Consider the following 24,254-nt stretch of genomic DNA (forward strand, 5'->3'; position numbering starts at 1 on the left):
ATCTGTGGGAGTGGGACACAGCCAGTGCTCTCTGTTAATCTCCCTACAGGATGCTACTGTGCAGTCAAGATGGGGAATGCCATTCTGGGGTTCTCCTGAGACAGGTGAATACTGTTAATTGAGTCCTTGGTACCCCTATTTTATCTCTCAAATGGGGCAGCAAAATGGTGATCAAGAGTTCAAGAGCCCTCAGCTCACTTTAACAACGCATTCATTACGCAACGTTGCAGCTGGCATTTTTTCAACCACAGAACGCAGAGAGAAAGTGATGAAGTTAATAGGCTCCAGCAACAAAATGAGTTTGTGAGGGTTAGTGAGAGAATGATTAACAACCAGATTCTAAATTGTGCATTTTTTTAGAAACAATTTGGCAAACACAACTTCAAGAAATTTTGAGATTGACTACATCTGCTTGTCGAGAGTCTTAGCATATCTGCCCATGTTTCCACATGTAACATCCCTGAAGAGTCTTGAAAATAGTTTTGAGTGATTTTTGTACTTAATTTTCACTGAAGACAAGCATTAGCATTCTTCCTCAATTTACTCCTTTTATTTCCAATATCCTCGCTAAACAACAGACTTAAGGACCTCTCTCCCTTTATCTACCTACCTAACTACATCTCTCTCTCTCTCTCTCTCTCTCTCTCTATCTATCTCCCTTTGCATTAAAATGTATTTTACATGTTATTTATATATTTGGAAAAAATTGGGAAATAAAATTTTAAGCAAAGAACTTAATATAATTCAAAGCAATATGCTTCAGTACCAATGGCAAAAAGAAAAAGAAGATGAAGTCCGTGACTCGGGGACACTCTCTAAAGTCTCCCAGTTCACTTCCTCTGGGTCTTGGACCCGTGAGAACATTCCAACTGGGTGGCCTCTCAAGGGCAACTGAATAGGTATCTAAAGACCAGTTAGCTAGTTCTCTATTCTGTGGACATGAAAATTCTGTTCTCCTGGAGGTGAATTTAGCACTTTCCCTAATTCATAATCAATAAAAGTTATAAAGGAAGTATAAACTGTGTTTTCTGCCCTTGGATTCTCTTATCCATGGCTGGAGATAGTGGATACCTGAAGTACCTAGAGAGGAACTCTGGAAAATATCAGAGGCAAATAAGTTTTAAATCTTATAATGCTGGCCACGATTCAGGTGCTTAGCTTGTCAGGAACATATTCTACAAATCTTTATCAATATCCACCACAAGCCAGGCACTGGGCTACTGATAGGAAGTACAAAGATTAGTAAGTGTGTCCGCCCTTGAGGTGCTCAAAGTCTAGTCTTGCTCACACACACGTGGGCCTGACCGTGATTTAGTGGCCACTACAGCGGCTGAAAGACCTACAGCTGCCAGGTGCAGAGGGCACTCAGACAACAGTGTTGGATTTTATGGAGGAGAAAATACTTCAAATTTTAAGTGCAGGGTTTTAATGGAATATCCTTTTTGTTTTGTTCTTTTTAAAAATATTATTAAAAATTTGACCAAGATGAGACTAACCACAGAATAACTTGGTGGACAGACTAAAGACTAAAGATTAAGTTATTGCTTTTTAAATGGTTGATAACCATTTGATAAAAGATTGCCGGAAGGAAAGGAAAAAATTCTGGATAACAGAGTTCTGAGAGCTTTTGTAATATTCTAAAGTGCTTTTCTTTAAGAACAAGTACATTTTTCATGTTCTCACATGAGGAACTTATAACACTGTATATTAGGTGAAAAGAAAAACAGATTAAGGGGTAAATGAAACATATATTTGAATAAAGTATTTAAAACCCTTCTAAAAATTTTATTTATTGATCTTACAGAGAAAGGAAGGGGAATGGGGAAAGAGAGAGACATCAGTTTGTTGTTCCACTAATTTATGTGTTCATCGATTGATTCTTGTGTGAGCCCCGACTGGAGATTGAACCTACAACCTTGGTGTATTGGAACGATGCTCTAACCAACTGAGCCACCTTGCCAGGGTGAAATATTTAAAATCTTAAAAAAATGATGGTGTCCCTAAACGTGTGACAATAAGTTTGGCAATAAAGACCATGTAGACACATGGAAAATGTATGGAAACAATATTTTAAAAATGAAATAGATACATTGTGATGACAGCTAAGTACAGAACTGTAAGAACTCAGGACCAACTATTGAATTGGTCAGAGGTCCGTGACAGTGCTGAGGGGTGAGGTTTTGTTTAGTCTTCTGTAAGCCAGCTTTAATATTTTGTGAAAAATAACCTATCTTCAGAGGTAGGGAGCCCGTATTTATCTTCATATTCTAAGAAAGCCTCAATTTTTTTTTTTGTTTTGTTGTTGTTGTTGGTCATGTGTGTGTGTGTTTAGCACAAGGTTTCTTAACTGAAGCACTACTGACATTCTGAACTGCATGGTTTCTTATTGTATAAGGCTGTCATGTGCGCTGTAAAATGTTTACCGGTATCCTTGGCCTCTACGCACTAGATGACAGTAGTCCCGCCTCCCCCCTTAGTTATGGCAATTGAAAATCGCCCCCAGTTGAGATCTGTTGCTTCAGAGAATACCTTTTCTGAGGAAGTTTATTCCTGAGATTTTCTGTTAAAATTCTCCATTAAGCAGTTTCTCCATGCCCAATATATACATTTATTCTAATTCAACTGGCATTTACTAACTTTAAAATAATTATTACTCTTTTAAAGATAAATAATCATTTCCAGTGATGGCAAGGAAGAATGGTTTCACATTTTTAAAGAAGAATGCTTAGTTTTTAGTTCCTGAACTATTTGCTGTTCCAGTTTTAAATTTGGGTGAGAACACCCAAAACCCCTGTGCAGCTTAGTGGGTTATGCATTTAAGAAAAAAAAAGAGGCGTATAGCAATACTGTGTTCAGTCCATGCTTTAACTCGTGTCAGGAAGCTTATGGTGCACTGCCCGCCTCCAAACTCGGTGCCCTCCCTTTGAGGGAGGCTCGAAAATGACCGCACTCGGTCAGAAGCTCCTGGGGTTTCTTGTATCTGATTTTTATGCCCAGAAAAGAGATTGGGGAGTGCAGAGAAGATTTTTCTAGGGTATTGAAGGGTTTTCCTTTGTTCAGCATTTGTGGAAAAGAGCGATGCCTAGGGGGAGGAGGTATTAATGTAGAGATTTCTACTTTGCAACTATCCTCACTGACTTCTAGAACATAACACTCAGCTTTGGCAGCAGTGACTTCAGAGAAATTCAGCCCAAAACTGTGCTACTTGGCTTTCATATGTTATCTCATTGCATCCTCACAACTACTCTCCCTGAGTAGGTCTAAATATTATTATCCCCATTTTACAGATGGGGAAACAGGTGGAGGAAGCTTGAGTACTTCGCCAGAGGTCACACACTCCTAAGTGGCTGACTTTAGGATCCCACCCTAGGTCTGTCTGACTGCGGAGCCTGTGCTTTAACCATTGTACTCCCTATTCAACTACAAGTTCTCCTCTTTTATGTGCTCCTTTGGCACTCCTTGGCGCTCCTTACTTCTCAGTTAACAAGTGTCTCTCCGGTAATTTACTCAATTCCTGTCTTCCTCATTAGATGGCACATTCTGTACAGTCTTAGATCCATTTAGACATGTCCCAGCACACTTGGCCTAGCACATGGGAGGCATTCAATGTCTGTTGAGTGAACATAAAAAATATAATCAATTAAATTATGGCAAAATCTCTGAAGAGTTCTAGTTAACCAAGAATTATTGGTATTACTGGTGGGGCGGGGTGGGTGGGGAATAGAAAGTGAGCATGAGCTTTGGGTTCTATGATGGAGCTGCAGAGACTGGGCATTCATCAGAACCAGTAGGAGCAACTGAAGATGGCTTATGGTTGGAGAACTGCATTGTACGGACAAAACTTCACAATAATCCAGGTGCCTTAGAAGGAATCTCTTATTTCTTCCTGGAAGATTTAGAACTTTCTACATCCAACTGCTTTCTCTTTGCTGGACTCTATCTGTGGCAGAGAGACAAATAACGACTGAGAGCAAGACTATGTTTAGGCTGTCATATTTCAAAACTGCCACAAGATGGGAGTATTTTAAAACTTTACGTTGATTTTCTGATCATTAATCTTTTGTGGGTCTTAATGGTGATGGAAACTCAGTGTCTTGATGCAGAACATTGGAACTCAAAAGAAAAAGTCATAGCTCTGTTTTTGCTGTTGGAAATTTGTCTTACATGACATTGCCAAAGGAAATAAGCTCTTAAAGCAAGAGAATTAAAAGCTGTTGGTTTGTAACTATTTTGTGCTGTGTTTGAAAATAAGTTTGTAGGGGGTTCTGGCCAGGATGGAGGTGTAGGTAGAAATGCTTTGCTTCCTCACACAACTGAAAAAAGGATAACAGCCAGTTTAAAAACAATAAACAACCAGAACTGCCAGAATAGCAATCTGCATGGAACTCAGACAAGCAAGGAGTTAAAGAAACATTCAGACTGCTGCGCCATGACAGAGAAATATGGCCCAAATGAAAGAATAGATCAAAACTCCAGGAAAAGAACTAAGTGATGAGGACATAGCCAACCTATCTGATGCAGAGTTCAAAACACTGGTCATCAGGATGCTCATAGAAATGACTGAAATCGGTCGCAAAATGAAGGAAGAAATGAAAGTTATACAAAGTGGAAGAAAACAAAATATACAGGGAACCAACAGTGAAAGGAAGGAAACTGGGACTCAAACCAAGGATTTGAAACAAAATGAAGAAATAAACATCCAACTGGAACAGAGTGAAGAAGCAAGAATTCAGAAAAATGAGGAGAGGCTTAGGAACCTTTGCAAAAACTTTAAATCTTCCAACATCTGAATCATAAGGGTGCCAGGAGAGAAGAGGAAGAGCAAGAAATTGAAAACTTATTTGAACAAATAATGAAGGAGAACTTCCCCTATCTGGTGAAGTAAATAGACTTCCAGGAAGTCCAGGATGCCCAGAGAGTCCCAAAGAAATTGGACCTAAGCAGGAACACACCAAGGCACATCATAATGAAGTAATCCAAGATTAAAGATAAGCAGAGAATCTTAAAAGCACCAATAGAAAAAGAGAGAGTTAACTACAAAGGAGTTCTTGTAAGGCTATCAGCTGATTTTTCAAAAGAAACCTTACAGGTAAGAAGGGGCTAGAAAGAAGCATTTGAAGTCATGAGAGGCAAAGACCTACATCCAAGATTGCTCTATCCAGCAAAGCTATCATTTAGAATGGAAGAGCAGATAAAGTGCTACCCAAATAAGGTCAAGTTAAAGAAGTTCATCATCACCAAGCCCTTATTATATGAAATGTTGAAGGGACTTATCTAAGAAATAGAAGATGATCAAAACTATGAACAATAAAATGACAACACATTCATAACTATCAACAACTGAACCTAAAAATCAAAGACTGGGCAAACAACTAGAACAGGAACAGAATCACAGAAATGGAGATCACATGGAGGGTTATCAGTGGGAGGAGGAGATTAGCGGAGGAAGGTACAGGGAATAAAAAGCATAATTGGTAGGCATAAAATAGATAGGGGTAGGTTACAAGCAGTATAGGAAATAGAGAAGCCGAAGAACTTATATATACAACCCATGGACATGAACTAAGCAGGTGGGGGGATGCTGGAAGGTAGGGGTGGATGCAGGGAGGAGAGGAAGAAAGGGGAGAAAAAAACTGGGACAACTGTAATAGCATCATCAATAAAATATACTTAAAAATTCAAATATAGAAAAAGGAAAATAAGCTTGTAGTGTAAAATAAAAAAATTATTGGAACCAAAATTCAGTATTTTAAATGAATGCAGCCTCTTCCTTTTGTTTCTAAAGCTCTCAAAGCAGAACCAGTATTATTTTTCTCATGAGTCACCATTATCTTGACCTTTAGTTCCAGTGTAGAAATTCAGTCTCAGATGGTGCATATTGAGGGCTGCTATTATGAAAATTTCTACATTATGTCTTCTGGTCCCTCAGGCAAATAGCAGGTGATTTTAAGTGTCCTGGGACAGAGAATAGTTACAGAAATTCAAATTGCAATTGGTGTAATTCATCAAGGTAGAGAGGATTAAAGAGCTGATGGTCAGTAAAGTATGTGTTCTAGCTGATGTGCACAACAGCCCTTTTGCAAGGAAATTTATTACCAGTAGATGGTAAGTTTGGCTACAAAGTGGGATGCTTTAATGCTTTCAGAGACTCTTGTCCTAAAGGTGGAGAGAAACAATAGATGAAGAAAGGAAGGCCAAGGGCAGGGAGAGTCTGGCTGGATCAGAGGGAGGAAGGACTGGCAGGCACTGTGGTTCCTGCCATCAGGGAGGCAATCCCAGGAAAACCGGGAGCAGGCTTTTCTTTGCCACCCCTCCATCCGCCGTTGAGCCCTGTGATTGCAGAGTCTGCATCAGGGAATTAAATGGCTTCTAGTCTCTCTTGGGTGTTGTATGCACAGGTGTGTGGGCCAGTTTCCACAGAGAACATTGTACAGACCATGGCAAGTGCTTCAGTTCTTTTTCTTTTTTTCAAATTATAAGAGAAAGCTTATTTAGAAAGTTATAGATGTAGTAAACGTGAGCCAGCTGGGCTGCATAGGCTCAGGAAACAAGTTACAGAAGCAAAAGAAGGGCTTTTGGAGCTTAGGAGAGGGAGAGGCAAAAGTAACACGCCTGGGGGGAGGACGAGGGGAAAGAAGAGGAGAGGAGGAAAGGAAAGGTGCGGCCATGCTCCCAGAGGGAAAGCATGCCCAAGTTCAACCACTAACAATGTTGCCTTGTAGCCTGGGATGCTCCAGCAACCACCCCCTTCCTCGACTCAGATGGGACTTCTCATTCTCCAGGCCCACAGGAGTGACAGGGGCTTATTTCATTTCATTTCTACCATCCTAATTCTCCTTGCCTCAGTCACAGAATCTTAGAGAGTCAAAGATGTAACAGACAGATGCGAGATCAAGTAACTTTCCCAAGATGCATCCCCAATACAAAGCTCTTTGCACACATTGTCCTGTCCAACTCACCAAAAGTTGCCCTTTTTCTAGGTCCACTTCAAGGCCTCATCTTTAAAGGTCTAGCGTATCAATTGTCAAAATCTATGTATCTCAGTCGCACACTGTACACAACACCATGTGTACATGTCTCACATACACAGGCACTCTCTGGTGTTGTTCACTGTCACTTTCTGTGTCTGTCCTGACTCCCCACAAGAATACAGAGCCATCTGTATACACCAGGGCTTCTCAAATCCTAATGTGCACACGGGTCATCTGGGGGGTTGGTCAAAACGGAGATTCTGATTCAGAAGGCCCATGATGGGGTCCGAGACTGAATTTCTGACAAATTCCCTTGGTAGTGCTGCTGATGCTGCAGATACTGCTGGCCCAGCTCAGTAATTGGTTGCTGCTTTCCCTCAGAAACATTGCAGGGGCCCATCTGACCCAATACACGTTGGTTTTCCTGCCTGCAGTGTGTTAAAGGGATAGTAACAGTTAGTCTGTGTTATGGGGAGGCAGGGTAGTGTGGCAGCCACTCAGAATAAAAAACTAACATTAATCAAATACTTGCTTGTGTTGGGCACTGTCATGAGCACTTTACATACATTACTAGATTTAAGCTTTTGAAAGAAAAACATTAAGTAAAAAACAAAACCAATTTGTTATGTTTGGGTTTTTAGAAAATAAGTTACCAATTTCTTAACTGATCTCTCTTTCTGTAGGACTACAGAACTTCTATAGATTTTGAATATAGTGCTCCTTTAAGAAAACCTTAGTAAATCTCTTGCTAGGATTTTTTTTTTATTTATTTTATTTTTTTTATTTTTATTTTTTTTTAAAGATTTTATTTATTTATTTTTAGGGAGGGAAGGGGGAGAGAGAGAGAGAGAGAGAGAGAGAGAGAGAGAGAGAGAGAGAGAGAAACATCAATGTGCAGTTGCTGGGGGTTGTGGCCTGCAACCCAGGAATGTACCCTGGCTGGGAATCGAACCTGGGACACTTTGGCTCCCAGCCCGCGCTCAATCCACTGAGCTACGCCAGCCAGGGCTTCTTGCTAGGATTTTTATAGCAGCTGATAGTTTAAAATTCATGACTGATTTTTCACAATAGCCACTGTTGAAATACCTTACACAAGTATATGGAAAGTGTTTCAAAGGAATTTGAAACCACTAAAAAACAAGGGCGCTTAACTTGTGTAACTCAGCAAAGTGAATTATGAATTTATTAGTATAAAGTTATAATTCTCATTTCTGGCATTCAGAATCTCAAGAATAGTAACTTTGGCCAAAGCAAAAATTCATTTGTCTTTAGAATTCAAAATCTAGCTAGTAAGCATTATGTTGATTAAAAAATTTACTTTTACTCTCAAAAGGAAAACGCGTATTTCTGACCCATTTTTTTCTGGATGTAAGAGGAATGTGTCTGTGTGTGAAAATATAGTATGCACACATGTACTTTTGCAATAATTCTTTGATTTAATACTATTAATCCCATTTTAAAGGTGTGGAAACTGAGGCTCCATGGGAGTAAATGACTTGCCCACCCTCTCACTGCTGTGAGGGGCTGATCCAGATATAGCTCCAATTCTGTCTGTTTTGAAAGCCCACACTATTTTTATTAAAACAATTTTTTAAAATCCTTATCTGAGGACATGTTTATTGATTTCAGAGAGAGAGAAGAGAGAGGGAAATATCAATGTGAGAGAGAAACATTGATCGGTTGCCTCTGGTACGCACCCTGACCGGGGATCAAACCCGAAACCCTTTGTTGTACAGGATCATGCTCCAATCAATTGAGCTACCTGGCCAGTGTGAAGCCTACTTCAGTCATTCATTCACTCATTCATTCCTCCCCCAAGGACATTCCTTTCATTGCCTTTAGAGCGAGAGAGAGAAAGAGAAACATCGATGTGAGAGAGAAACACAACAGGCTGCCCCAATCAAGTGAGCTACACCTGCCAGGGCCCCAAATTATTTTTAACATTTTATTTTGGAAAATTAAAAACCCACAAAAAAGTTTCAAGAGTGTACAATGAACATCCATATACCTTTCCTCTAGATTCTCTGGTTGTTACCATTTGCAAAGCCCACACTCTTAATCACTCTATCATTGATTAGGCATATCGTGATCTTAGGAAGTTAAACAACCTCTCTGTTTAACTTCATCTGTAAGTGGATCAAATACCCATATTGAAGATTTTTAGAACAAAGATTAAATGAGTAATGTATTTATTCTTTCAGCAAATGTTTATTGGGCCTCTTCCATCCTGGGATGAATACAACGCATTGTTCTAAGCCAGGACAAAGCAAAATAGCAGTCTGTGCCCTCTTAGAGCTCTGAGTCAGAGGTGGAGGGACTGTGTGAAGGGTGACAGTGAAGGACCTGCTAGGTGATTTCAGGTTGTCTGAGCGCTGGGGAGGAGACAGTGCTTGCGAGCAGAGCAGTCTGGGAGGCATCCTGCAGGAAGTGACCTCTGGCCTGAGGCCTGACCCATGAAAGGGAGTGAACCTGCATAAATGGAGGCAGAGTGGTCCAGCCTGCCTCCTTCGAGTGCCAAATATCTCTTCATTCAACAAGAAAGGGAGATCGTGATGTTTCCATTTGTGGAGGTTGTTTTAGGTAAAAATCTCACAAAGGATAGGCTGGGCCAGTTGGGTTTTCGGTGTTTCTTTTAGCTTCATACACCTACACAGCTCTTCATAAGGTGCTCAGACATAGATTTTTAAAAAGCAGTTTTTAGAAAAGTGCCTAAATTCCTTGGCAATTATTTCCTTTTAAGCATGCAAGTTTTAATATTAACAAATTGTGTTATTAACTAATGGCAGTTGCTGTCCAAAGAAGTCTGACTTGTATTTCTGGAATCTCAACAACTTTTTGTTTCTAATGTAGAAATTGGATGAAGACATGCATCAAAAAATTGCAAGGGAAATGAACCTCTCAGAAACTGCTTTCATCCGAAAACTGCACCCAACCGATGATTTTACACAAAGTAAGTAAACATTTTTAAAAACCATTCCTGAATGGTACCAGAAGCTGCTTTTCCAGTGGGGCAATGACATTTAAGGGTAATGCCCACTTGCTGTTTGCATGCAGATAGGAGAGAGAAGGGGAGATTCTGATTTGGTTTTCAGTTAATCTAAGGGAGTGGGTTTGGTTAGTTTGATGATTCAGCCCCAGATCTAGTGCTTAGAGTTCACTCCTCCTTTCACAACATGCTTCAGAGATAGACCGACACTAATGAAATACTGAGAAAAGAATAAGAAAATGAAAAGTTTGTGGCTCATTTGTATGAGATGACTTTTGTCTCTCTTTGATTTGTCTTTCTCTGAAGGCTCCCGCTTTGGATTAAGGTGGTTTACACCAGCGAGTGAGGTCCCTCTCTGTGGCCATGCTACCCTGGCTTCTGCAGCTGTGCTGTTTCACAAAATAAGTAATGTGATTTTTTTAAAAAAATGAACCTATCACTTAGCAAATAGCAAATATATTTTAAAATTCTCACATTCTTTCCAGCCAACCAAGTGACTGCTATAAGATATTGCAGGACAACAGCATACGTTAAAGAAGGGGACCTTCAGGCTGAAGAACATGAAGCCAACTGTGCAAAGAGTTAGAGTGGGAGGAAGAGTGTTTCTGGCAGAGGCAGCAGCAAGTGCAAAGCCCCCGAGGCATTGTCTGTATAACCTGAGGCTGGAGCTTCCTGCGGGAGAGGGTGATTGGCAGGAGATGACGCTGAGAGTTAGGCCAAGGCACCTCTGTAATGTAATCCATTACGTGTTTTAAAAAGATAATTTTGGTTTCAGTGGTTAGGAGATTAGAATGAAGGCAAGCAAATATCATAAAATATTGTTTAGTAACTCAGTCTTGAAAAGCAGACTTTACTTAAGTTGGATGTGAAAACCCCACATTGGTTAGTATGAGGCTGAGGTTTGTAATGATAGCTCTCAGATTCCCATTGAGCGTTTTTAAAGTTAGATGAGATAAGATACGAAAAACTGCTTTGTAAATAATAGTCTAACACCAATTATAATGAGAAAGTTAAACTTTGGGTCCCAAAATGTAAATTTTACACTTAGTGAAAGTTAATAAGCAGTGCTGAATTTCCTCACCTTTGAGATATGTTTAAATTTTACAGAAGTATTGGGGGGAAGGAATTATGTTACAAATCTTTGTTTCACCAAAAATGTTATGCGCACTGAAGTTAGGTAAGCGGCTCAAGTTGTATTAGAAACATGGAGGGATGGCTATTATATCTGCATTTATAGTCTGATCTTTAAATCAAAATTTTATGTATAGCTTGGTTTAGTTAAAATAAACCTGACTTGTTCATGCCAGATTGTTGTTCATAACTTGTATGTTCTGTTTATCATCACTTGACATACCTTAGACTAGTAAAGCTTATAATTCTACAGTTATTGTAGGTTGATATAAAATTGTATTAGAAAACATAGCATCCCCATTAGGTAGGCTTAATCATTACTCTTTTTTATTGTTAAAATCAGTATAGATTTAATTCTGACCTCATTTTATTGATGAGGAAATTGAAATTTAAGGTTAAATAATTTGCTCAAGGGTACAGCTAGGAGGCAGTAAAGAGTTGGGATTTGAAGCCTTGCAATATGATGCCAAGTCTAATCAGCCACATTCTTAGTTTTCAAGTTAGAATCCAGGGAGGGTTTTCCCCATTGTGGACCCCAGCAAACCAAACCTGGCCCCCCCTTGCACGAAAGGATAGCAGTGCCACAGGATCTAAGACAACGGTGACTGAAATGGACATATAAACATGTAACAATATAACAAAGTTTATTTTCCTATTTCTTGACTCATTTTCAAACAGTTTTCTGATTGGCAAAACAAGAATTTTTTTTTTTTCTGCCAGAAAATGTGAATAGCGCTCTAACCTTTGTGACGCTGAGTGGGGAGCTAAAGGCCAGAAAAGCAGGGGACGGCATCGTCCTGGACTTGCCTCTTTATCCAGCCCAACCCCAGGTCAGCTCTTTCTAGTTAATAAACTGTGTACAATGCCAGCTTGCCTGTTTTCCAATGATTTTTGTCTTTTTTCCCCATCTAGGACTTTCATGAAGTAAAGGACTTGATAAAGGTTAGTGAAAAGAATACAAACTGAGTTCATGTTTTTGAACATTTGTTATTGTTTAAACACAAAGATGGGGTACCATTTGACCCCGAAAGACAGGCCTGCTACCAGTATCAGTGTTCCCATCTAAGCTGGGATGAATAGTGAACTGTGCACCCGACGTTTGAATTTTAATATTAAATCTATTTGGTGAAAAAGTTAACCAGTTTTCCCTGACTCTTCATTGTCAACCTTAGCCTCCGTGGCAGGAGTGGCACTGTGGGGAGAACCGTTTTAAGCATGTTGGCAAGAGAATGGGAAATATTTAGAGTTCTTTCTACCTTGTTTGTGGTAGAAAGAACTTAACCTGACCTCTCTAAGCCTCAGGGTCAGCACTGTGAAATGAGGATGATAAAGGGTTATCATGAGTGTTGTCATTTTGTGTTCCTAGAAACTGGCAATAAGATTCACAGATGAGAATTAAACTTTCAAATCAACTAAGAATCCATGCAGAGAAGGGCTGGATGGCCCTTTAGAGAGATGGGAAGGTCCCCGAGAGAAAGTGGGATCTGGCTGGTGGAATTCCCGTTTCTAGAGAGAGGGACACAGGTTCGCTGTGGTCCCAGAGGCAGACAGCCCAGGAACCCAAGGTGGAGGGAGTCTTGCCCCTGGGACTTGGAGCATCTCAGTCCTTGACCTGAAGCCACATAAGACTTGCCAGACAATGCCTATGTCATCCCATTGTCATCTGCTTGGCTGGCAGCCCGTGGGAGTGCTTGGAGGGGCTTTTGTCCCCTCAAAATCTCCCTCACAGTCTTACATAAAGAGTGAATATCTTTAGAAAGTTTGGCTATGTTACTGACCTGCAACATCCCATCTAAGTGAAAAGAACTGCTTGCCAAGCAGAGCAGCAGCATTAAGGTGAGTCCTTTGGTCCCCAAGTCCAATCCAGCTGCCAGCCCCAAGTCCTCACTTTGTGCAATGTTCTCATCACTGCGGTGGGAACTCCACGTGTTTTATTTAATCACCACAATGACTCCAAGAGATGGGCTTGAGGGCTGCCTCTCGTCACAGGGGACAGGAGGCAGCGGTAACTCAGAGAACTGACTCCAGGGCTCCCAAGACCTGGGTCGAGAGGTGTGTGTTAGTGTGACACCTTGGGCCCTAGTCTTCCTTCTGAGCTGTGGGGAAAATACCCATTTGAAGGAACTGTGTAGAGGCATGTATTAACACTTGTGAGTAATGCCTATATTTGGCTCCCAGAGGGTGAGCTCAACTCCTTTAAAGGCCTCTTTAGTCATCAGGAAAATGACCATCCTAAGGCAACACCTTAAGCCCTGAAACCGAACTAAAGCTTGGGGACTCCATGGGTGTACCTGACACACTGCAGATGCTCATGAGAGGTCGTTTACCACGAAGGGGGTCAAGGACTCGACCCAGAGCACATTCCTGACAAGTCTGATCTGTCTCCACAGACTGCCATCGGGGACACACTGGTCCAGGACATCCGCTATTCTCCAGATACCCGGAAGCTCCTTGTCCGGCTCAGTGATACTTATGACAGGTGAACAAGATTTTTGGCTTTGTCAGCACTTTGGGGAGGGCCAAGCACCCAGATTTATAGCTCTGGCTTGGTCTGGCTGTGCTGTGTCCAGTCAAACCATTTTTTATGCAGCCAGAGAGTTTTGTTCTCAGGTGGGAAGATACTCCATTTTCTTTTCCCTTCCTGCTGATCTGTTTGGGTAAGCCACACCCTGGCCTGCTTTACAGAGTCTATGTAGTGGGTGGTCTGTGGAATGCATTTGTTCTAATCCATCCCATTTATGAACAAGGTCATTTCTGGAGAAACTGAAAGTGAACACACAGAATCTGCTGCAAGTAGAGAACACAGGGAAGGTGAAAGGACTCATTCTCACCCTTAAAGGACAGCCTGGTGGGCAGACCCAAGCATTTGACTTCTACTCCAGATATTTTGCACCGTGGGTTGGTGTGGCGGAAGACCCTGTAACAGGTACTTCTTGATGTGGTTCCTGGGGAGGGTTAAACAGTGAGGAGTGGGAGGATAACAAACAGCTGTTTAAGTGCCCTTCCTATGACTTACAGATTGCTTATGCTTTCAGCTAGCTGCCTCTGTTTCCCCATCTTCCTGCCCCCATCCCTTCACTGACATCTCATGTGAAAAACACAGAATAGGAAGCAGTCTAGCAGAGTTAAACTTCAATGTCAAGACAGCTTGGGTGTGTATCCTAGTTTCCTAGCTGTTGACCTTGGGTAAATGGCTTAACTTTTAAAAGTATACATCCTCACCTCTATAAAACATAATAATACCCAGAGGATTATTGAAACCCAATGCAAGTTAAGTACTTATCACGGTGCTTGGCACATGGTAAGTGCCCAATAACTACTAGCTGTTTTAATAATCATGAAACTGGCTCCCTGAGCAAACACTTCCAGACCTGCTATTTTTTAAATTCAAGGGCTGATGTCTTTTGTCTTTTCCAGTGACCACCCTGCACAATTGTTGACATCTAGATAAAATTGGTTTTGAAGGATAAACTCCTGGGCTGCAAGTGGGAAACGGGACAGGAATAGTGTTTCTTTTCCTCCCCTCCACCTTTCCCAGACCTGCCTCCAAAGTAGGTGGGGTGACTTTGGGAACAGGGTTATTCAAGATCTTCTACCAGCCAGAAGCAGAGGTATGAGATTTAAGATGGGCAAGAATGTGAAGCCTCCTACTTTCGTCCTCTTCGAGAAGAGTGGGCTGCGCAGCAAAAGTGGGCAGCGCTCCATGGATGGGATGGTGGCCAGGCCAGAGGGAGCTGGGCAGAGACTTGCAGGCTCCCGTCCTGGTCAGATGGCAGGGGCCGGGTGGTGTCAGGACTTTGACTTAGTTACTCTCTAAGGAACAAAACATGTGAAATTCAAACTCAGTAAGCAAGCACTTTTAAAGACTCAGGAAAATGCCCAAATGACATCCAAAAAGTCCAGCTCAAACCTTCCCCCATGGACAAAAAGTTCAGAGTAGATTTATACATGTACAGCTGCCTTACAAAGCTTTTAATTGGCACAGAGGACAAGTGTTTTTCCCCTGGAATAATGCTTTTCTGGAGAGGAAAGGTCTTTGGACAGCAATGACCAACCATCTCAGCTTGCCTGAAATTGAGGGCTTTTCAGCATACGGAACCTCAGTGCTAAAACCAGGACAAGTCTCAGGCAAACTGGGATGGCTGCTCACACCATGTGGGCTTCCCATAGCATTTACTGTTTTCCTGAAAGAGGGGCCTTTTCCAATCCGAACTTTACTCCCTCAAAGACTTTTCTGGCAGTTACTTTATACTTTATAAAGTAATACTTTACACTTTATACTTTATAAAGTAATAACTTTATATAACATTTTACTATCTGTTCTCTGATAAAAACCCAGATTACAATCATGTGAAAAAATACCTCACTGAAAGAAAGTTCTTTGGCCACCGAAAGTCTGGGACTGTGCGCTTGGTGGAAAATTTGGCATTTTGTCAGAGCTTCCACCTTTCTTTGTGTGTGTATCCTAGGAGGAGGCAGATTGTTTCCCTGGAAAGATCTAGAAAGACTCTTGTGAAGGACTTGATTTTCCTACCATGGCTGACAGTGAGTTATAGACAGGACAAGAATTAAAACCTGCAGTTTAATCCAGCCTTCAGAAAGTATAAAGCATAGCAAATGTATCATTTGGAGAAGCTTATCCATAAATTCTATGTCTTCCTTTCTATCTCCATTCATAATTCTGCACACAGCTGTGGCCATGGCAACATAATGACTAAGTCATCTAAGGTTTAGTCAAACTGTGTAGTTGATTGTGACTGCTTATAAGTGTACCACAAAATCTCCACAGTTTCCTTTGTGACTGTATCATAATTTTTCATTTCTTTTAAGGGTCTGCACATACAGTTCTCAGCAGCTACTGGTCCCAGCAACTGGGGAAGAAAGATATGCATGGTAGGACAGCTCTTTTTCAGTTAAAAAAAATGCCTAACCTTAAGCTAGTATTCCTTCTCATATGTACTCCCCACTTGAGGATATAATAAAATGTTATGTATTATCCATGTGAAAATGAAAGGTTTTTAAATTACCTCACCCTGAACCCTCTATGCAAGAGAGCCTCTATCCCAAACACCTTCCACCGCCCTCCCGACACACAGACACACTTCTAGTACAGTAGCACCCAGTAAATGTTTGTTGAATAAAACTAACTACCTGTGTTACTTTGACCCAGAGAAGTTATATATGATGCGACAAGTTTAGACTGGATGATCAGTTAGGTTCCTTACTGCTATTGCTAAGTCACAGGGTTGAATCAAACAAACTGCTCTTGGACCAAGTCCCCAGCTGATTAATATATTGCTCAGGGGAAGGAAAAATGGATCTCAGACATTTGAGGCTACATGGCCCTAATGATTAAAATGAGTCCTACCCTAAAGAGTAGAGGTCTTACTTAGTAGGAGGGCTAGGCCTCTGTGACACTAATTTGGGGATAGCAGGGTGGCTGTTCTTTCTTAGGCGAGACTAGTTACTCCCCGAAGGATTGAGCTCCAGGAAGGCTGAGGCCATGCCCCTCGTTTGCCTGACACATGTTGCTTGATGGCCACAATGAAGGAGTGGACTCCCCTGATCTTACTCAGACCTGGAAAGGTGGGGCCTTTTCAGAAGGGCCAAGACCATTCCTCCTGATCTTCTTAGATGTCTAGTTTTTTTGTCTGTCTTTTCACATGTCCTTGCTTACTCCTGGACAGAGCTGGGCAGGAAATTACGGAGAGAGTGTGTCTGGGGCATTTCAGGAGGTGAGAGAGGAGTAGCCCAGGAAGGAAAGACACAGAGTTGTGTGTTTTGTGGATCCCCTTGCATTTGTGGCCCCTCAGTCCTCAGGAGAACCCACTGGGCTGGGCTGGGCTGTACAATGGACAGATGAAGGAATTTATTCCTTTAACTGACCTGAGAGGATTCTGGAACTTGTAATAAGAGGTGTCTCACTATGTTCTTTTAATTAAAACAGATGAAAACGATCTTAATTTATGATTGATTTTGTTTTCTTCAGCCTTTCAGTGTTCCTGCCGAGGAGGACAACTGGAGATTTCACTGCGTTCTGATGGACGGGTTGACATTAGGGGCGGTGCTGCCGTTGTTTTAGAGGGCACGCTGACGGCCTAGAGTTGGCTGTGCCATGACACAGCTATCCTCAATGACTTTTCATAAAGAGAAACATAAGGGGCTGCCTTTAGCTTAGCAAGCTTGCATAGTAATCTACTTAACCTCATGTTAGACATAGCAAAATGAAGACACGTTAATGAATATGTAATAATATGCCCTGACTAATTAACTATTGAGTTTTGGTTCTACCTGTATTTGAGATGTAAGTAACTAGTAACAAGTAACAAAGAACAAGGTTGTTCTTTGTGACTACCAATCACAGAATGAGGGACAAATTTATGAGGAATAAAATCAGGTCATTTAAACTTAGGTTAATGTGGTAGAATATTTTGCAGCCATTAAAAAGACCTGGTAACTATGTAGAAATATAGAAAATCTTTATGATATAATACTAAGAAAGAAAATTATATTAGGCTATAAAATGTTAGCAATGTTATGCTATCTATGAGAATATGGATTTACATGGACAAGGATGGGTCATGAAAATAGACAGTGAAAACAGTTCATGTGTGAGGAATAATATTTGGTAATAATTTTAATGTACCTAAAAAATTATTTCCTTTATTGGAACACACTGTGTTCAATAACTAAAAATGAGACATATAACTAAATAACTAAAAAAACAGAAATTAAAAAATGTGTATGTATTTGTGTGGTAATAAAATTAAAACACTAAAGGTAATTTAATATCTTTATCTAATATATCACTTTAGAGTGATAAATTAAAAGGTATTCTTCTCTTACCTGAATAAAGGGGTTTTAACATAATTTTAAATTCTGTTAAATCTATAATATTGAAAACCTATAACTGACTCTGGGATGGGGACTGTTTTCAAGTCATTAAGAGTGTTTCTTGTGCTGGCCGGGTGGCTCACTTGTTTGGGGCGTCTTCTGTGCACCAAAAGTTTGTGAGTTCGATCCCTGGTCAGGGTGCGTGCAAGAGGCAACTGATTGATGTTTCTCTCTCACGCTGATGTTTCTCTCCTTTCTTCTGTCTTAAAAATCAATACATATATTCTTGGGTGAGGATTTTTTTTTAAGTGTTTCTTTAAGATGACCTCATTGATGGCAATTCTTGGCCATCTCAAAAACTGCAAGCTGATCAGTTAGAAATTCCTGTCCCAACATTTTTCACCTTAATGCTACCATGTTTTCTATATTTATTAATTTTTGCTAAGGCATGTGAGAGTGAATGTATTACACAAGTGATCTTGTGTTTCCCTTAATTTGCAACGAAGAAAGTAATTCACTGGCTTCGGTGCTTTAGCTTACCGAGTGACCAGTGGCCCACCACACACTGCACACACAGCTCATCACAACTCGTCTGTTGGTTCTGACACCGAGGGCAAGAATCGCCAGGGGGTTCTCACCAAATGCAAGGTTTTCACAACCTAGAGCTGAATTGTATGAATAATTTTACATAAATGTGCAACTGCAAGGGTCTGGATTTTATTTCTTAAATGTATGCTAAGTTCTTAATAGCTATTTTGGGGAAACAAGTCCTTGAGATGACTCTAAATTCTTTTTTTGCATGAAAGTTGCTATTTGAAGCATCTGGGTTGACTTTTCATCCTATATTTTCAAACCCTATATTTACTTTTGTAAGTAAAATTTTTCCATTTAGCAATGGAGAGATGAGTCAGAATAGCCAGGGCAACTGTAGTATTTAATGTGTTTACTTGGTCACCCTGCTGAAGACTGAGTGGCCATAGTGGCTGCAGTGCTCCAGAAGTGGCCTCCAGGGAAGCTGGGGCAGGGGTGGGGAAGGACAGGCACACTCGAATAGATAAACAAGAGGAAATGAAATGACATCTTTAGGTAGCAGGAGCAAAGCGCCTCTAGAATTAGCATATGGGTGAGTTTTCTGCTGACATGAGCAAGGCAGGTTTGAGGGTGCTTTAAAATCTATAGTCCTGCTAGGTTTTCCCTTGCCTCTTCTGCTTCTGCCTACCTCCTGCCTATTTCATCTAAGAGTGGGTGTAGGGCTTTGAGGAGAGAGATTGTTGGAGATGTACCATTGATTGAAAAATGTGCTCCAGGGTGGAGGGGAGTGAGGGGGGGAAAATGGGACAACTGTTATAGCATAATCAATACAATATATTAAAAAAAAGAATAGTATGGGAAATGTAGAAGCCAAAGAACTTATATGAATGACCCATGGACATGAACTAAGGAGCAGGAATGCTAATGGGAAGGGGATGCAGAGTGGAGGGGAATAATGGGGAGATGAAATGGGACAACTATAATAGCATAATCAATAAAGTTTATATTTTAAAAAATGTGCTCCCAGCAAAGTTGGCCTCCCGTGTTGTATTGAGTTACATTGGGTTATGGTAACATAGGAAATATCTACAAAGTCAGAGTGGTTTAATACAACAAACTTTTATTTGCACTCAGATTTCCTGTCTATCACAGGTCAAGAGGGGTTCTGTTCATTCCGTTCAGGAGCTCAGGCTGGTTTTGCATTCTACCTTTTCAGTGTATGGCCTCCATGGTTGCTGCAGCAGAGGAAGGAGTATATGAAATTCTCACTCTATTTTGGTTCTGAAGTGATGTGTCAATTCTGTTTACAGCCTATGGACCAAAACTGGTTACATCCTCCCATCGAATAGGAAGGGACCTTCGAAGTGTGGGGGATTAAATATAGCCACCATACCTTGAGAAGACTTTTAGGCCCCTCAGATGATTCCCCCTTGGGTGGCATTATTTGGGTAAATTCATCATGGTCTAGGAGGTGTCCAACCTTTTGGCATCTCTGTGCCACACTGGAAGAAGAGTTGTCTTGGGCCACACATTAAATACACTGTGACATGTAATCATAAAAACTGATAATGTTTTTAGTAAATTTACAATTTTGTGTTGGGCTGCATTCACAGCCATCCTGGGCTGCATGTGACCCATGGGCCACAGGTTGGACACCCCTGATAGGGACTCAGAAGTGCAGGCTCAAAAGCCTATCATGTCAATGAACCAAGAGTGAATCGATCTCTCAGGTGCAGCTTCACGGTGACCTAGCACGTAGAGACTGAGACTTAAAGCCAGAATACCAACTTTTAATTTCACAGTGAGAAATGTAACTACAGAATGATTTAGATCAGAGCATTTTTTCCCCATTTGCATTTCTGTTTGGGAAACCAAATTATAGTCAGGAAGCTGTTTGGTAACCATGGAGCTAAAATAAGGAGTCAGCAAAATGGACCCAAATGGCAGATGTCATCAAGACATGATAAGCTTTCTCACTTGAACAGTGCATCAGAATCCCATCATCCTGCACTTAATTTACTTGAATTTAACTTTATAGGTTCGGGGCAAGGCCAAATGTGACTTTAGTGTTTAAATATATTTATTTTGGGAACAACCATGATCCCAACTTCAAGCCGACGGTTTTGTCTAGCACTCAATAAAGCAGCGGTGTGTGCCAGCACTGGAGAAAAACTAGCGGTGCTGGGCTTGTGCACTGGTATAACTGCACACTAGGTTTTGTAGGTTATTTTAGGGTTTTCAAGGATAATTTTGACAACACTCAATTTTTGCGTTATACAACATGGTAGCCTGACTCCAAAATGGCTCTCAGCAATCCCCGCCTTCTATCGTTCAGACTTTGTGCAGCCCCTTCCCACACTGCCCCAGGGCTGGTCTGTGTGACCAACAGAATGTTCAGAAGTAATAGCATTTCACTTCCATTAAGTTATAAAAGACTGCGTCTTACGTTTTGATCAACTTCTGTGTGTGTCTGTCTTTCTCTTTCTCTCGATTTCTTTTTCTCATCACTTGCTCTGTGGGAAGCCAGCTGCCCATTATGAGCAAGGAACTGAGTCCCCTGAGCAACAGCCACATGCATGAGCTTGGAAGCAGATCCTCCAGCTCATGGAGCCTCGGAGGCCTGAAGTCCCTCCACTCCTTGATGGCAGCCCTGAGACCCCATGCCGGAAGCACCCAGCTAAGCTGTGCAGATTCCTGATCCACAGGAACTGAGAAAAATAAGTGTTTGTTGTTTTAAGTCACTAAGTTGTGAGGTAATTAGTTTTGCAGCAATAGAAAATATGCATGGGATCTTTTTATTTTTAATTTTATTATGAACATTTCAAGCATACACAAAAGTAGGGAGAATAATATAATGAGCTTTCATGAACCTACCAGATTCAACAATTTTCAACTTATGGTGAATTATTTATACTTCCACCCACTTTCCCTCCATTCTGGATTGTCCTGAAGCAAATCCCAGACAGACATACTTTCATTGCAAATATTTCAGTATTTAGCTCTAAAACGTAAGGGCTCCTAAAAAGAATAGTAACCTCAATGCCAATATCACATCAATGGAAGACAGACTTTTAAGGTAACCCCATGATTCTCACCTCTTCTGGGAGCTGAGGGCAGCCTCTACTTGAGAGCCGGCATGAAAATGAGGCCCTCAGTCCTACTATAGCAAGGAACTGAATACTGGCCATGATCTGAGTGAGCTCCGAAGCAGATCTTTCCCCTCAGCTGAGTGTTCATATGAGACTGAGACCCAAGCCCTACCTATAGCGCCCCAATTGTGGCCGTGCAGAGGACCCAGCCTGACCCACAGAGACTAAAATAAATATGTGTTGTTTTAAGCCACTACGTTTGTGGTGATTGTTACACAGCAATGCAAAACTATTACAACATTTAAAAATTAGAATGTTATTGAATATCCAGTTAATAGCATGTTTCTTGATTGTCTTACACATTTTCTTGCAGTATTTTTTAAGACATGGTGAGTTTAGCTTGCACTTGTGTGAGATGTGAGCCCACTGTACGTAACCTGCCTGTCTCACAGGCTTGACCCGGCTGGGCCCTCTTGTCTTCCTGAGTAACTTTTCCCAGGGCCTCCACTGCTGGCCAGCCCTGTCTTCCTCTGTGATCAGAATATGGTCAAGCCATTCCATTCCTTTTTAAAAAAAATCCTCACCAGAAGATATGTTTATTGATTTTAGAGGGAGGAAGGGAGAGAGACACACGCATACACATCAATGTGAGACAGAAACATGAATGGGTTGCCTCCCCCGACATGCACCCCAACCGGGGATTGAACCTGTAACTGTTTGGGTGTACAGGAGGACGCTCCAACCAACCGAGCCAGCAGGCAGGGTAAACCATTCCATTCCTTTAATGTTGTTAGACACTGACAAATACCCCTGAGGTGGGGGCGGGGGCAAAAATCTTCACCCTGGTTGAGAACCACTGTTTTAAGTTGACCATGTTTTTCACTTCTCTTTTTTTTGTTGTTGTTGTTGGTATGGTTTAACTCTCAGAGAGTGGATTGCTTCTTTCCAAGTTCACTTCAGGGTGGGAATCCCCCTTGCTGTCATTCCCATGTATTCTGCAAGTTAGGTGCCCAGCTGGGATCCAGTTCACAGCCTGTGGGTCTGACCCACTGTTTGGCAATCTGACATGGCTGGTAAATGTAATTTGCTGTCTCCTGTGCATAAGACACCCTGTTAGAAGCTGGACAGGTGGAGAACTGGGAGCAGGCTGCAAAGATGATTGGAAAGGGAGCTTACAGAAGTCTTAAGGGATGGGGGAGACAAGGCTCATCCTTTCATGAAAAGATAACGAGCACTTGCAACTGGCAACTGTGCCCACATATGGCACAGACACAGAGTAGTATGGCACAGTCAGGGGAGTACTGAAGGACAGGGCTCAGGAAGGCAGGCGCATGAACAAAGATTCAGAGATGAATGCACACCTGGGTTTTGTCTAAAGTTTCTACATCTAGAAAGTATTTGTTAGGTTCTGTGGTGGCTGAGGGACAAATAAAAGAAATTAATTCTTTAACAATCTAGTTGAAGAGATAGCATGTAAACACAAGGACAGATAAATAATGCTGAAATATATTTTAAACTTTTTAAATTATAAAATCTCTAGAAAGAACTTGGGGGTTATCCCCAGTGTATGAGAAAGGGTAAAATTATGCTTCTCTAAGTGTGGTTCCCCGACAGGCAACATCCATGCCACCTGGGTGGGAGCTTGTTAATGAAGCAAATTCTCAGGCCTTATCCCAGACTTACTGAATCAGAAGGTCTGGAGGTGGTGATCAGAAATCTATTTTTAGCCCTGGCTGTGTGGCTCAGTGGACTGAGTGCCAGCCTGTGAACCAAAGGGTCGCTGGTTTGATTCCCAGTCAGGGCACGTGCCTGGGTTGTGGGCAAGGTCCCCAGTTGGGGACATGCAAGAGGCAACCTATCGATGATTCTCTCTCTTTCTCCTTCCCTTCCACTCTCTGTAAAAATTGAATAAATAAAATCTTAAAAAAAAAGAAATCTGGTTTTTAATAAGTTCTCCAGGTGATTCTGGCATGTGCTAAAGTTTGAGAATCACTGGTGGTCAGGACTCCAGATTTAGCCACTGTTTTCTTTTCACGCAAGCAACAATTGTTATGCAGCTCAAGAACTTTAAAATGTGCATTGTCTCAAAATCTCCCTGACCAGACCAAGATACTTGCTGCTTAGTGCAGTTTTAGAGGACCTGTTTTTTTTTTAAGCTTCCAGTTCTGTTCAGCATCGAAAAATTAGCTGTGCTCAGGTGGGAGCTGTTTAGTAATGTGTTGGTAATAAACAGATTAGTTAATCAGCCATGATTTATTAATGATGAATTAATTATACCTGATTGTGCAGTTCTGCTAGCTAAATGGAGCTTTAAAGGAGTTATTTTATTAATCATCGTGGTGCTAATTGCAGACACTTACAGAAGGATCACTAATTAAACATGCCACCATATGCAGAACAAGTTGGGCTGCTGAGACCGGCAAGAATAAGAGATATGATGTTTAGGGGAGCTAAAATAAACTTTATTTTATGCAATATTAGGGAGTTGGCTTGGCAATGTTAATCATTCACTTCAAATTTAGACTGTCATCTTTTCTCATGGGAATTGATCCCTATATCAAAAAGTATATAGTACTCTAGTGAGATTCTGTTAAGGGAAAGATTGATCAACCCTACTTTCTGTCTTACACACATGCAAACTGCTATACTGAGTCTTTGCTAAACAGAGACCACTGATTGATGGGGATGGATTTACAGCAGAGAGAGTCAAAG

At 41.2% G+C, this 24,254-nt stretch overlaps 1 protein-coding gene across 5 annotated transcripts in view; it reads left to right on the forward strand.

The window, feature by feature from the left end:
* Positions 1 to 17,955, forward strand: part of PBLD (phenazine biosynthesis like protein domain containing) — a 46,167-nt gene extending 28,212 nt beyond the window's left edge. For 4 of the 5 annotated variants that reach the window (XM_028513335.2, XM_036026883.1, XM_036026884.1 and 1 more), the window contains 8 exons: positions 9,822 to 9,921; positions 10,264 to 10,362; positions 11,809 to 11,918; positions 12,001 to 12,030; positions 13,479 to 13,567; positions 13,836 to 14,014; positions 15,919 to 15,981; positions 17,078 to 17,955. In XM_028513335.2, coding sequence (XP_028369136.1) covers positions 9,822 to 9,921; positions 10,264 to 10,362; positions 11,809 to 11,918; positions 12,001 to 12,030; positions 13,479 to 13,567; positions 13,836 to 14,014; positions 15,919 to 15,981; positions 17,078 to 17,190 — 783 coding nt within the window. In that variant the 3' untranslated portion in view covers positions 17,191 to 17,955. The remainder of the gene's footprint in view (positions 1 to 9,821; positions 9,922 to 10,263; positions 10,363 to 11,808; positions 11,919 to 12,000; positions 12,031 to 13,478; positions 13,568 to 13,835; positions 14,015 to 15,918; positions 15,982 to 17,077) is intronic. The other variant, XM_036026882.1, reaches the window with a different exon arrangement.
* Positions 17,956 to 24,254: the final 6,299 nt, after the last annotated feature.

Source organism: Phyllostomus discolor, chromosome 5, assembly GCF_004126475.2.
Source record: "Phyllostomus discolor isolate MPI-MPIP mPhyDis1 chromosome 5, mPhyDis1.pri.v3, whole genome shotgun sequence".
Taxonomy (NCBI): domain Eukaryota; kingdom Metazoa; phylum Chordata; class Mammalia; order Chiroptera; family Phyllostomidae; genus Phyllostomus; species Phyllostomus discolor.